Raw genomic sequence first — 14,788 nt, forward strand, 5'->3', positions numbered from 1 at the left:
CGCCGCGCTCCAGTCGCCTCGCCCGCCGGGATCCAGGCCGCGGTGCCGCCGCCCCCCGCCAGGTGAGGGTCCCGGGTCCGCCGCTGCCTGGGCTCCATTCCCTTCGCCCTCCCCCGCCGCCGGGGTTGGGCCGCGCCGCTGCGGCTCCGCGGGAGCGTGCGGGGGAGGCCTCCGCGGCCTGCCCCCACCTCCGTCTCCCCGCAGGCCGGACCCGTTTTCTCCCCGCTGGCCGGCCCGGCCAGGGGCTCCCGAGGCCGCAGCGGGCCGCGGGGTCTGCCCCTGGCGCGCCGCGGGAGCGTCCCCCGTGAGGGGCGTGGGGGGGCGGTGGCGGGTCCTGCCTCCCCCTTCGAGTAACGGAGCGACCCTCCCTCGGCTGCCGCTGCGGGGCCCGGGCGGGCGGTGCCGCCTCCTCCTCCCCCCCCCTCCCCAGCTCCGGGCCCTGCCCCGCCCTGGGTGAGTCACTCGCTCCCCGAGGGCGAGGCCGGCCGCGCACACCTGTACCGAGCGCCCTGGGCAGTGCCGCTCATAGCCCTGCCCTTTCCGAAGGCTCCCGTTTGCACCGCCCCAAGCCCAGGAGAAGGGATTGGGGCAGCCTCGCGGGGTCCCCAGACCGGGAGCTCCGGCCCTGCCGGAATGCTGGGCTCGGGGAGGTGCCATTTCTGTGCCGGTTGCTGTGAGCCTGCTCACGTAAGACCCAAGGCGATCACGGAAATGGCCTGAACGCTTTAGAAGAAAAAGAAATGATTTTATTATTATTTTCGAATTTGGGTCGTTTGTGTCTATTTGCGAATAGAGGTGTGCTTAGGGAGGGTGCCAGAGGGAAAGCAGGTTGCTTCAAGCCAGTCCCAGCCTACAGAAGGGCTGGGCAGTAACTCGGAACTACCAACTGTAGGTTTTATTTGAGGTATGTACAACCAGGTATTAATTGGGATGATCACGTATCAGTGGTGTGCATTCACTGTGTTAGCATACAGGAGCAAAAATGCATCTGATGCAGAGATCACAATATTGATTTGTTGCTTTCAGCCAAATTCGTTATTAATAGTTAAAATACCTTTTCTAGTGGTAGGAAAGCAAAAAGCACATCATGTAGCACTGGCAAAAGTGAATTCCTAGGTAAAAATAGCAGAGATTTTGAGAAGGTGTGGAAGGTTTTGTAAGTTCAGCTGCTGTGGGAGTAGTCGTCTTCACCCATTCACTGCTGTGGGACACCTCAGTCAGAGATTTCTAATATTTTGTGGAAAGAAAAGCCCTTGTTTTATAGTAATAATGAGATATCATCTGGTTTAGAAAAGAAAATAAGAATGCAGTGCCTTTTTCACTCGTCATATTAAAGGACTTCAGAAATATACTGTGTATAATTTGTTTATTAACTTGGTGCCAATAAAGTGATAGACTCGTTGCACAGATGGGCCTGGTGCAGTTTTCTCCACCTCATTATGTCAGTACCGCATGTTCTGATCTCTGCTATTTTGATGTTGTCTCTTTTTTTCCCTCTAAGCAAGGCCTTTGCCAGTCTGCAGCTTTTTGCACTGCATCTGAATAAACTCTGATGAGGAGGAGTTGAGTAAATAATGATTTGAATAATGAGGTAAAAAGCTAGTACTGTAATGCGTCTGGTATTCTGATACCTCTAGGATCAGATATAAGACCAGGCGTTATCATAGCATGTCTCTTCTATGGCCATGCTTCTTGCCCCACCCTGTAATAGAAATGTTCTCAGTTTAGTATTAACAAATGTGATTTACCGGTGATATGAACACATTAGTTTGGCATGAACTTTATGCCTGGGGGAAGATTTTTGAGGATAGCTCACTATTTCCACCTGGACTCTAGCCAAAACCAGTTCTGCTAGTTGGAACAAAAAGGTATTACCCTGTGAGTATGTTGTGCTTTGGAACCACGTGCTTGTCTCCACCTGCAGCTGTCTGATGTGAAGTGCCATGGGTATGAGGAGCCTGGTCCCTCATTTAAATGACATGAAGAAGAACAAGACACTGTGTTTAAGTTGTCTGTACAATATCCTACATGCTATTGGTACTTGTCATTGAAATTTCTTAATTGTCTGTGGAGCTTGGAAATGGTTGAAGGTCACTTTATTCAAAATTTAGATTGGCCTTTAGGAAGCAACAAGTAGCAATGGCAGGGGATGGCCAGAGCAGGTTTAGGCTTGGCTTTAGAGAGTGTTCATTTTATCTGAACATGTGCAGAAAGGTTTGAGCTGAAGGCCAGGGCAAACGGTTAATCAGGAGATGCAGAGGAGGCTGAAGTTATGTGCTGTACAAGGTCAGCAAGAATATCACAACTATGAAGTCATTTTCCTTTTTCCCTCATTATGAATGCGGTATATTTTACTGAACTTGTTGTTTAAGCTCTTGTCAGGAAGATTTTACTGTTCAGCTCTTACCAGGCACATTAATTTTATCAGTTATTTAGCAATAGGCTTTGAGGGAACTAAAATAGAAAAAACACAACTAATAAAATCAAATGCCTGATAGTGCAGTCAAGCAAGAGACGTTTCTTGCGCTCTATTTAAAGAGTTGATTCCTTTCCTATAAAGACTATCTCCTGGGAGTGACAGTCAGGTGACAGTGAATGCCATCAACATCATCCAGATCCTTGGGCCAGCGTGTGTGTACCTGAATGATGGAGAAGGATTTTCCATTTGGTTTAGAAATAGTAACTCCAGAGCTCTTCCTCTCTGTAATTCTAGAGCTTTAATTCAAAATACCACATACCTCATGTGAATGTTCAATTTCGGAGTGAATTGCCCATCCAGGAATCAAATAAGGTATGTTCGCGGACTATTGGAAGATTGAACAACAAACTCTGGACCAGTCTGCTGCTTTTCCTGTTATAATTTGAATGGACTTGCAGAGTTGGTGACTGAGAAGTGTGGTCACATCCTATCTCACCAAATGGGGTTTTACGTTCCTTTTGCAGTGTAATGTGCAGGTCTGTTAACCCACATCTCTACTTGACTCATTAGGGACCAACATGTCAAACCAGTAACCACTCTGCATTCTCACCAGTGTTTATTTACAGAGTGAAAGTGTTTGTCTGATAGATTCTCATGCTTGCTATAAAGAGAAAACCAGTACACAAAATCAATGACTTAATTATCAGAAGAAAAGGTCATCAGGCGCAGCAGACTTCAGGCCAATGTAGGCTTATTGGTGTTGTCTTGTCAGTTCAATATGTTACATAAGGCAGATTTTTTTTTCAGTCTCAGTTTTCACTTGATTTCTGCAGACTTTAAACACAGTTGCTTCTGGTCTGTTCTGGATTTGTCCTAAACAGCTCATAGAGATTGGAAACAATATGAAGCAGATGGGGTAACTGCTGAGTAGTAAGATGTACTTCTCGAGCTCCTGCAGTCTTCTGAAGAACAGTATCTGCATGTCTTACTCCTCAGCTGTTACTGATACATAAACCTCCAGTTCTATGTGTCCATCCACTCCTGAAGGATCCGTGTTCTGAATTCAGGTGCTGTTCCCAGGATGGTCACACCATCCCCTTCATACCGTGTCTTCCACTGCAAGTAACAAGGCAGTTACAAACGAATGTGTTTTACAGGTTCCTAATACAATTCAGCCTTTTGTCTACACAGGCATGAAGCTTTTCTGGGGGTGGGAAGTAAGCACTTGTAACGTTTAGTAACTGCATACATGCTCTTCAGCATTTGTAAGAGAGATTGAAAGAACTCTAGGCTGTATGGGAGGTAGAGGTAAAAAAAAGTAATAAATCACATTTTAAGTGTGGGATTTAGGATGATACAAATTTCTGGCAGCTGCTACTTTCAGCTGTGACTGCTGGTGATTGGTGCCCCTTATTGTAACTAGGGTCCAGCCACTTCCTTTTTGGAGGGCTACTCGCTCGTGGTTTGACAGATTCTTAAGACAGTGTCTTAAGAATTTGATATGTATTAATGCATCTAATATGAGAATCTTCTGCTTAGAATGGGCAACTTCCAGGACTCCTCCGTGGCTGAGATCTGCACGTCTGCTCCTTTTTCCATCTTCCCTCTTTTCCCCTTGCCAACATGGCATGGCTTCCTTAGTGCTAGAATAGATCATTCCTGTCGGCCTTCTGTTCATCACCTCTGTGTGTATTGCTCCTAGCTGCAGGTAACCTTTGTTAGATGGCTTCTGTTTGTGGCCTAGGAGTATTTTTAGCTCTGGGCTTTGCTTGTTTCAGACTGTGGCACACTGATCCATTGTTGGTGTGGCTTTCATCTCCTCTGTGGGAGGGACCAGTTATAACTGATAGTTGCTTCTTTGCCTTTTCAAACATCACTCCTTTCCTTATATCTTTTTTCCTTCTGGCAAACACTTCCCTCTTTTGGAGCTCAAGCCAGCATAGCTCTGCAAAGCTCTCTCCAAGCTTCTAACAAGGTAAGCAATGGAGAATCAAATTAGGATTTTAAGTGTTCCTTTATGCAGCACCCTGTGAACGAAATCATGGCAGGCTTATCGTCAGTTGCAGGTATTTTGGTGTGGACCATTATTTTCTTACTGCATGTAACTCCTGTTAAATCCATATTGTTGAATAATGTTTTGTGTTTCATAGCGAACTTCCTAGCAGTGCGGGTATTAACTAAACAGCTCAAGCCCCTGCATACTGAATTTTTATGTCCAAACGAAGCCAGTAAAGTTCTGAGGACCTCCATCTTCATTAATTGGCTTGAGTTACATCTAAGATGTGCGTAAATTAGATTACTGAAGAAAGTTGTTTGATGAGAAACAACATTCTAATGCTTTGTGCTGGTATTTTGCCTGTATAATTGATACGTTGAACTGGTTTCTGGATCTCTTTATCCACTAGGTCTTTATGCCCTTGAAGTTCCCTTTGTGATTTCATTCATGTGTCCTTATATGAACCCATTGACTGTCCTGAACTGACTTGCATCTAAAGATAAATATGTCAGTGAGCCTGATAAAACAAACTACACCATTTCTAAACTAAACTGTAATGTTTGTAAATGGAATTCTGCATGAATGACTTGTCTGGGAATCAGACCACTATTGGCAAAGTGCAGATCAAAGATAAAACTGACCTTTCAATGGCAAAATGTAAACTTTGTTGGAGTTGCTTGCCTCTGGACTTCCACAAGCAGGCTTTTCCTACATAATAATCACATTCCATAAGAAGAAGAGAAGATAAGACAGCCGCAATAGAAATGCTTCTAGAAGCTGTGCAGACTGTGAGGAAACTAGAACTGCTCTGAAATGGTTTTGTTTAAATGCCCTGTTATTTAAAGTTGGCCCTTGTAATGTAAAAAGCATTCTTCAGGTGTACTTTGTTCATGCTCAGATTTTAGTGAGAGGGTAAAGAAATGCCACTCACAAATTGCTGCCTGCATTAAGCGCATAGTCTCGGTTTAGTGCTGAGATAAGGGAATGTTTATGAGGTTCAGCAGACTCCACAGTGAAAACTGGGGTGGTTCTCTCAATGGTAAATGGTCTGATGATATCCTGAGGCTTGTTATATGTTGGTACTATGAAATCCTTCGGAGCAGGGGAAAAGATGCACATCACAAGTTCCACTTACTCCTTCATCAGAGTAAGTGGATAGCTCTTTTGATAGCTCTGCAGAAAACAATGATAATACAACATGCCCCATGGTAAAAGCCTCTTGGGGAAGAAACAGCCAAATTAATCATGCCTTACAAGACCATGTCACACTGGTACCTACAGTCAGTCTGTCTTGTCAGGGGTTTTGATAGGAAGTCTGTGTGTCACCTTTAAGTAGGTGCCAGAACCCACTAGTTTAAAGGTAGTATTTGAAATTGAACTAAACTACAGCCCAGCTTTACTTAGGAGTCTAAAGAGGTCTCTTTCTAGGAGGCTGGTTTTAGTATTGCATATCGTTACTTGAGTGCCTTACGTGGATGGATGCATTAGGCCAGATCTGCAGAGGATCAGATGCAAGCAGGAGTGAGTGTGACTTGCAAACGTACAGCAGGTAGGACATTTGATTGCTGAGTTTACTTGAGCTTTCATGTACAATAACATTGACCTTTTATCTTTGGTGATTATTTTTGCTAAAGTGGAGTATCTCCATCTGAAGGGATTGAATATGCTCATCTCAGTGTAATTGTGTAGTGAGGACTCCAGCCTTGGCAGTAGGGTACTCTGAAACTGCTCATGCGCACGATGGGAATTTGGGGCTGCAGCTCATTGTCCTGGTTCAGGTTTTAGGATAGGGAGCTGGTTTCTTTGCATGATAGTGTGGTAGGTGATACTTGGATTAAAATACAAGCTGAGCAGCATGTGCGAGACATTCTCCATCAGGAACTTGTCAGACTGGGATCTGCAAAGGAGAGAGCCAGGAAGAAGGCTACAGCAATCACTTTCAGCCTGTTGGTTCATTATAATAGGGCTGCAGATTTTTGTCTAATGAAGGTAAGTCCATGAACAGCAATTGTAAACTTACTGTTCTTGTTTGCTTTTTATTGTTTCTTTAGAAGTTGTTTTTAGGCTGTTAGGTCTCAGCCTGAAAACTTCTTAGCTTGGACATTAATTGTCCTGGTTGGGATTTAGGGAGTAGGAGAGGAACATTGTTGCTCAGTACTGACAAGAATAACAGTTCTGGGTCTGTCCCAAAGTGAACCTACATGCCTGAGGAAACTACAGATGAATTTGGGGTGTCTGTGAGTTCATGAAGTATTGATGTCCACTTTGATAAAGGAAAAGAAACTTGTTTAAATTCTGTGAACCTGGCCCTAGGTGGTTGAGTATAAGGTTGGAAGCTTGATGGCTGAGTTAACCATATGTTAGCATCATCTTGCAGAAATAAGCAACACTGAGGCTGCCTCACTGACATGTTCTGTACTAACTTCATTTGTCATTGCTTAAGCTCTTCAGGGGCTGTGTAGTCACGTGATGCATTTTTCTTGGCTTCAGTTGCTAAACTGCCTTATCAGAAATGATAAACAAGTTGTTTCCATGTAAGCAATTAGCTTTGCAGTAGTAACCATCATGTGAGCCATGTCCTGTTTGCTTTTTGGGGAATGTCAGTGTTATTTAAAAGGTTTTGAAAACGTGAGGCTGCAGCCACCCTTGTCATGTAGAATAATCTATGGTATGTACGTTGATGCATGTATTAAAACCCAGTTTTCTGGCAGAACAATATGAATGAACTTTCCATAGTTGCCAACAGCTACAGCTTTCCTGGGTATGGTTTATTTTAAACACACAGAAACATCTCTTGTAGTGTGCAGGAATCTTCAGTGTGAGGAGGAGCTGTCCAGGGCTTCAGTGCTCCTGAGTTGCTGCTGCTGTATAATAGTGGAGGGAAAACCAACCAACCAAAAAATCAAACCACAGCTGTACCTGGTGGTTTCTGGGTTAGAACATGCAGTGTCTCCCAAGCTGAGTGTGGCCAGTATAGGAAAGGGGAGACATTTACATAAGGAACATATTAATGTGCTTAATGCCAATATGAATTTTGCTGCATTTTGAAGAATAATGCTCACCTATCTTCAGGATTGTGATTAGTCATTTACACACATAGAAATGACGCATATTTGGCAAAAGGTCAGGTAAATTCTTAAAAAGAAACCCTTTGTATTACTTTTCTAGAGTTGATAATTTCCCCCTTACTGGTGACTGTGAATTCTGCTTCACGCTTCAGCATGAACTTCCACAGTGCAGACAATCAAAGAGACTTTTTCTCTTATTTGTATTCCCCACTGATTACAGGAGAGCCATGGATAAAAGTGAGTTGGTACAGAAAGCCAAACTGGCTGAACAGGCTGAGCGTTATGATGACATGGCTGCTGCTATGAAGGCTGTCACTGAGCAAGGACATGAACTGTCCAATGAAGAAAGGAATCTACTCTCAGTTGCCTACAAGAACGTGGTTGGTGCCCGTCGTTCGTCCTGGCGTGTCATTTCCAGCATTGAACAGAAAACAGAGAGGAACGAGAAGAAACAGCAGATGGGAAGAGAATATCGTGAGAAAATTGAGGCTGAATTGCAGGATATCTGCAATGATGTTCTGGTAATAATCCAACAGCAAAAATAACAGTAGTTGGTACTGCAGCATTCTTCAGAGAGGCTTAAGGAATCTTGTGCTGTAGATACTGCAGCACCTTAGCAAGGGAATAATTTTGCATAGCCTCAAGCTTGAGTACAATTCTAGCTCCTAGGGCATCTAGTCTGTTTCTTAGGGAATTTGTTATAACAGAGCATTTGGATTTTTTCAATAGAAAACAAGCAAGGCAGTGTTGAAGGCCCCTGGTTGCTGGCTAGGGATCACCATGAAAAGAAAATTTGAGATCTGGGGCACTGGCATGAGTCCTGCCTACCATTTAAATTCTTAAATGCTGACATTCTGAGGCGTGTTCAGTACTTTTTAGGTTGGAGAAGGTGTGTATTTCTTCCCCAAACTGGTTTTGCTATTTTTTCCACTTAGACAAGAGGGATTCTTTTCGCTGCTGTTCAGTTTGCTAAAGATCAGTCAGGAGCAGTTGCTGTCAGTACTGTCAGTTTTACATCTCTGGATGCGCATGTGCTGACCATCCACTGTCCAGCTTTTCAGCTGGAGTTGCAAGTAAATCATTTTTTTTTGTGGATAATTTCATTGCTCTGTATAGAATTCAGGTTTGTGGCAGCAAAAGTGACCTGACCCATGGTAATGTCAAGCTGCTGCTTTTCATTAGCTTGGTTGTAGACACAGGTTCGCCTCAGTATGCTTCAAGGAAGATCCTTGCACTCTTAAGCCGCAAGATTCTGCAGGAGCAAACTGTGGGTAGCCTCAATAGGGCGAGTTTTCTGCTTTCCAGGGATTAGGTTACCAGTAATTCTTCTTTTGTTCTGAGTTTAGACAACAGTAGGCAAAGCGATTAGCACGTGCGTATATGTCAGTCATTGTTATAACAGTTTGTGCTTACTATTGTAATGAAGGCTGTTTCAGACATTATTTTTATGACTGGGGAAAGAAAAAAAAAATATGTTTCCTTTCTCAGGAACTCCTGGATAAGTACCTTATTGTCAATGCCACACAGCCAGAAAGCAAGGTCTTCTATTTGAAAATGAAAGGCGATTACTACAGATACCTCTCAGAAGTGGCATCTGGAGACAATAAGCAAAGTAAGTAGAGCTGAAATCTCTCATTCTGCTGGGGGCCGTGCAGAATAAAGTATAAAAAATACTTGTGTTCTTTTCCCCATAACATGAAGTATTTCTTTTTGCTGCTGCTCTCTAGTATTGAAGATGTGCAGTGCAACTCACTTTTAGAGAAAGACTTCATTGCAATTAACAGACATTCATCAAACCTGTCAAATTCTGTTTGCAGCCCATAACCTCAGTGACTGATTTTCAAGCATATTTGTCAGTGTAAAGTCCTGTTCCTGGAGAATGTGTTTTTTTTTTCTCATGGAAAACGCTTTCCTATCATATCTTATTTAAACTATGAATTTAGCTCTCAACTTCTCACTGCTTGCAAGCTTTATGAATGCAAATATGGGATACTGGGTTGCTGGGTCCAAAGCCAGTTCATCCTGAAGTGGTAAAGCAATACTGAACTGTGCCTGAATTCCTGGTGTCTCATTGTGGTCTGTCTTGCAAACTCAGTTTGAAATGCCCTTCTAGAACTTATTGTTACCTTTTAGCCAGGAAGGAACTGTTGTCTTTCCTCTGAAATGTGAAACTGAAATACAAAGTTCATAACCCAGGTGTTAAATATGTCCTTCAGTTTAAATAGGTAGTTTGTCCCTGTGTGATTTTGTCTGGATTTATTATTCAGAACTACTACTTCCTCAGCTAGGCTGAAAGCAAGTGTTTAATCAGAGTGTACTTTGACTTAGGTAGAGCCTTCTGTGCATTCAGATTGGTTGGAATTTATTTTGAATAAATTCTGTTTTAAGTCTCTATAAAAAACCTGAACTGTTTCTGCCTGAATAGTTCAGCCAGTGGTAGGCTTTTACATCTGAAAGCACTGAAAGAAGCATCTGTGCATATGAAATTGTATGAATTTTTGGTGGCACAGTAGTCTAGACCAAGCTCTAATACTTCCATCATGAAGTCCATGTTGTATTGTGCATTAATATGATTGTAATTACTTCTTGCAGCAACGGTAGCAAACTCACAGCAAGCTTACCAGGAGGCATTTGAAATTAGCAAGAAAGAGATGCAGCCAACACACCCCATTCGACTTGGTTTGGCTCTAAATTTCTCTGTCTTCTACTATGAGATCCTAAATTCTCCTGAAAAGGCCTGTAATCTGGCAAAGACGGTAAGCAGACTCCTCATATTACCTGTTTTTTTGAAGCCTAAGGAGATAATTACATGGTTACAGTAGCCCTTTTATAGGTTATTATGCTTTTTCATTACAAATTCCTTAAAAATGCTGGCATCTTTATTGTTATCCTAGTATGTTTTCAGGTAAGTTAGCTATACTAGCCAAGCTTCAAGTAAAGCTGGTTTGCTAGCACAATTGATCCAGTGAAAGGGAAGAGAAAAGCGCCTCTTCTTAAGTCTGTAATTCTCTTAGAATGTGCTTGTGTCACATTTGAACACACTTGGATTCATTTAGCACTTCTAAAGTGAAACATTTAAATTTGAACGCTTAGCAGATACATGAAGAGTCATCTTTGTGACTACAGTTGTAGCCCTGAATGTCCTTGTATATCTGCATGCATGTGTGCCTCTCTCTCCAGAGACCAAAAAGACTGTGTGATGGGTTGTGCCAAATGAATAGCTAGTCATTCTTTTTCTTGCCCTTCTCCCTAAAATAGGATTAGAGCCTTCTAAATGGAGCTTTTTGCATCTGTGAAAATTGTCTGGTAGTAACCTTAATAATACACCATTAGGTGAATCTTTGTGTTCTTAAAATGCACTTGGATAATACCTTGTAACAAGGAGTGATGTTTTGCTGTGCAAAACGCTGCTGCTGTTCCTGCTTTTTTAGTGAATGTGCTTACACTGGGTTTGAAGCAGGAATGAAGAAATAGCACTTATTCATGGCTTTCGGCACTCAGGCTTGCAGCGTGGGCTTTCACATGTAGCAGATCAATGGGAGGAATGGCTTTATTAATCTCTAGGGGAACATACCTGATTTCCTATGCTGTTTTGGAGAGAAGTCCAAAACCTTCCACCCCACCATCAAAAAACCCTTGTCTTCCCTTTTCTTGCCTACTTACTCATGTACAATATATATCAACATAATGGTATCTTTGTCTTTTACTGCAAATTTACACCAGCAAGACCTTCATTTTTAATGAAAGTATTGCTTTGAAGTGTTGTTCTTAAAGCTGACTTCAAGCTGCACGAATCATTCTTCAGTGTGGCAGAGAGTGCACTTGCCTTTTCAGTACTTGATGTTGGCATGGTAGTGAAGTTGTTCTGGGCTTTAGGCTGGACCCTGAAGACTTCTGTTTTCCCACTGGTTGTCTAGTGATCCGGTGCTCACTTTGGTTTACGTTTCTTTTCTGTTGGTGGAAAAGAAATATACTGGGAGGTTTTGTCACAGAATTTGGGTAATTGAATAGGGATGTGGCAAATGTGTAAGCTGTGTGTAAGCAGAAGTAAATCCCAGAGCAGAGTGTGAAAGAGCTGTCTTGCATATTTGTAGGCGTTTGATGAAGCGATAGCAGAGCTGGACACGCTGAATGAAGAGTCTTACAAAGACAGCACGCTGATTATGCAGCTGCTTAGGGACAACCTCACTGTAAGTATCTTGGGGCAAACCATTCCACTGTGCACTGTTACTTAGGCTGCTGGACTTAAGTGTGACTTGACATCAGACAACTTACGTAGTTTTGTGCCATTGAAAGCCTTTTCTGAGACATTAACTGCACGTTAGCTTTTTGTAATCAGACCAGTTAACTTGCTTGTTTAAACCACAAATCACTCGATAACCACTGTAACAAACTCAGAATCTTCTTGGTAGCACAAAGTGGAGTTTGTCTGTTTACAATAGCCAGCTTTATGTTGAGCTTGCAAACTTCTGCTGCCTTTTTGTTTGTTATTCTCTATTCATTTTCCAGTTCATTATTCTGTAGCTTTAACTGTCATGTTCTGTATTGCTCTTATCTGAAAAAATTGCAGACTTGCTGCTCATTGTACTGTCTTCCCTTTCCTGACAGTTGTAATTAACTGCATGCTTTAAGTATGAACATATGTTTGTATTTTCTTACAGCTATGGACATCGGAAAACCAGGGAGATGAAGGGGATGCTGGGGAGGGAGAGAACTAATGGCTGTCACGCTTCACTATATGTTCAATGTCACCCTGTATCCTACACATATATCCCTTTGTGCGACAAGCAAAAAGAATAGTACATCGACTTTCACAACCTCAACGTAGCAAAAACTGTCTGTGGGGTAAAACCGGTTGGTTGGTGTTTTGTGTACTTCAAGCGGAGGTCGGTTATTACAATGGCATTCCGAACTTTCCTATTAGGAACATTTCCAGTTATGATTACCGTGTTTATATTTTTAACTGAACACTGTGATTATGGGTTTTGTGAATGCAATTGACCTTACAAAACTCCTATTGGTAGAAAAGTAGACATCAATTATGGAAACTCCGGCGAACTTCAATTTGGCACCAAAATAGTCGAAGTACAATTCTGTTGTAAAGTTGTACAGAAAGTTATAGAGATTCTATTGTGACACTGGGGCATGGAAAGAAAACAATCCAGTATATGGCATTCCAGTTAGTGACACTGCTATGGGTTAGTTTAACAGGCACACTGTAGACATTTGTAACCAAGTCTGAGGCACCGCTTCCAGTCAAAAGCTCACTTTGTCCATCCTGTCTTTCTGGGGATGGGGTTTGTTTTGGGGAGGAGGGTAACGGGGGAGTTAGCAGCTTGATTTCCGAACTCTTTACACTGGCAGATAACTGGGATTTGACTTCTAAAAGTGCTTTCATGCTCATACAACATGCATGACTCAGCCCCTTCCCACAGCAATAACATAACGTAATTACACCTTAGCCTTCAGTAGTGAGGATTCTTGGTTCACTACCATGGACTTGCAATAGGAGAAGATTCAATTTTTTGAATGGCCTTATTAGTTTGGATGATACCATGAAGTGATCTGCCACTTTTGCATTACTTTAATCTTAGGTGAATCAAAATCTCCATGGTATTCCCATTTTGAATTTATCCTGAGAACTTCTAAAGTAATCCACTGAGCCACCTTTTAGTTCCCTTTATAGCAGTTTTTCTCCCACTGGACTCTGTTCATCCTCAACCCTCTCACATGTTAAAACTCCATTAAAGCAGTTTTGGACTCCCACATATGCGTCATCCTTTCTTTGATTATGGGTGATGTCAGGATGGTGGGTGAGACCTGCTCAAGGACAGGTTTCTTTCTTGGATGTCTGAGAGCTGCCAGGGCTGTTGCAGTCTTCAGCTCTTGTCTGCTATTTTTTGGTAGTACCAGGATCTGGCTCAGACGTTCAGGATCTCCCATTTATCATACTGGAATGCAGACCTACACATTTGTGATGCTTGTAATATTTGAGCTCCACACCTCACCTAGTTATGTTTCAAACATGTCCCATTAAAGAAAACCTAATGAGAGTTGCGTGAATAATGCAGTGGAAAAGATACGGGATAGTCACCCATCAGTCTCGCGGTATCATCCCCCTCCCTTCACATTCCACTTAGGTATAGGCTCCATCTGTTTGTCTATCCATCCATCTGCTGAAGAGAATTTCATGCACTGATTTTAAAACTCCCCTCTACTAGCTGAACAAATTGTGCAGTTAATACTTGGCGCTTGATAAATGCAGTAGTGAATGTGGAACCGAGCCTGTCTGTATATCTGGTAGCTCTTTTCGCTTTGTTTTTACTGACCAGTATTCTGCCTAAAGTTTGCTTCTGTGACGGTTATATTGCCTAGCACACACGTGGTTGTGAGAATAGTATAGCAAAAAGAAATACCTGGTTATTGATGTACTAGATTTGTGTATGTCTTTTAAACAGTTCTAGTTTCACCTTACACAAAATAATCAGGAAAAGTGTAAAAGAGTTCAAAAGTGAATAATAAAAAATTTTATCAGTTGTTTGTGTCTCTTTTCTTTGCTCTACTGGGTCCAAAACCCCTGTGGTTGGAAAAGCACCATTTATATTAAATGCTCACTTCTTGGATTGTGCGAGTCGATTCGGGGTTTCCAAATGCTTCATTACTCAGTCCTTTGCAGAGAGACTTCCCCACACACAGTGTTAGGGCAGAATCTAACTGGCTGCTGACCGAGTACTGATCTGTCCTGTGCCATGGCTTTACACGGTCATCCCTCATTATATCTGAAATCACTGCTGCTTTGTCAGTTTCTTCATGCTTTACGGACTTACCTGCTCTTAAATCATTTCATAGTGTTCACTAACTCCCAGTCTGGCTTGTGCTGATGACACTGTCAGCTCTGAGAAGGAAAATCCCAGATCCTGCTAAGCTGCTCCTGTTTATGGGGCCTCCAGTTAACATCTCCCATCTTTATGTCTCTTTGTGGGGGAAATAGTCTGGGAGAGTGATCAGCAGCTGGGGACCTTTGCTGATCCTCAGCTCCATAAAGTTAAGGATCAAAAGGAAATGTTTGTATTTTGGAAGTTACTCTACCTTTTTTTGGGACAGGGCGCTCCAGCTCCGCTGGGAGCCCGGGTGTGCTCCGCATTTAACCGATGTCATGGGTGCTGCTGCGGCTTCTCATTCCTGGCACTGGTGCTCGCCTGACCTCTGGGTGAGGCAGCTCCCTGTGGGAAACCACCAGAAGGCTTTTCCGCAGGAAAAGCTGCTCCTACTGGTGCTGCCACCGACCCTTCCCAGAGCGTGGAG

At 42.8% G+C, this 14,788-nt stretch overlaps 1 protein-coding gene across 1 annotated transcript; it reads left to right on the forward strand.

The window, feature by feature from the left end:
* The first annotated feature begins 6 nt into the window (after positions 1 to 6).
* On the forward strand, positions 7 to 14,020 carry YWHAB (tyrosine 3-monooxygenase/tryptophan 5-monooxygenase activation protein beta). The gene is made up of 6 exons (XM_057424609.1): positions 7 to 62; positions 7,704 to 8,004; positions 8,972 to 9,095; positions 10,076 to 10,239; positions 11,578 to 11,673; positions 12,145 to 14,020. The coding sequence occupies exons 2-6, from the start codon at positions 7,711 to 7,713 to the stop codon at positions 12,199 to 12,201; spliced, it is 735 nt and encodes a 244-aa protein (XP_057280592.1). The 5' UTR covers positions 7 to 62; positions 7,704 to 7,710; the 3' UTR covers positions 12,202 to 14,020.
* Positions 14,021 to 14,788: the final 768 nt, after the last annotated feature.

Source organism: Pezoporus wallicus, unplaced genomic scaffold (genome assembly GCF_028554395.1).
Source record: "Pezoporus wallicus isolate ANWC-B61680 ecotype Strahan unplaced genomic scaffold, APGP_CSIRO_Pwel_v1 contig_11996, whole genome shotgun sequence".
Lineage (NCBI taxonomy): Eukaryota > Metazoa > Chordata > Aves > Psittaciformes > Psittacidae > Pezoporus > Pezoporus wallicus.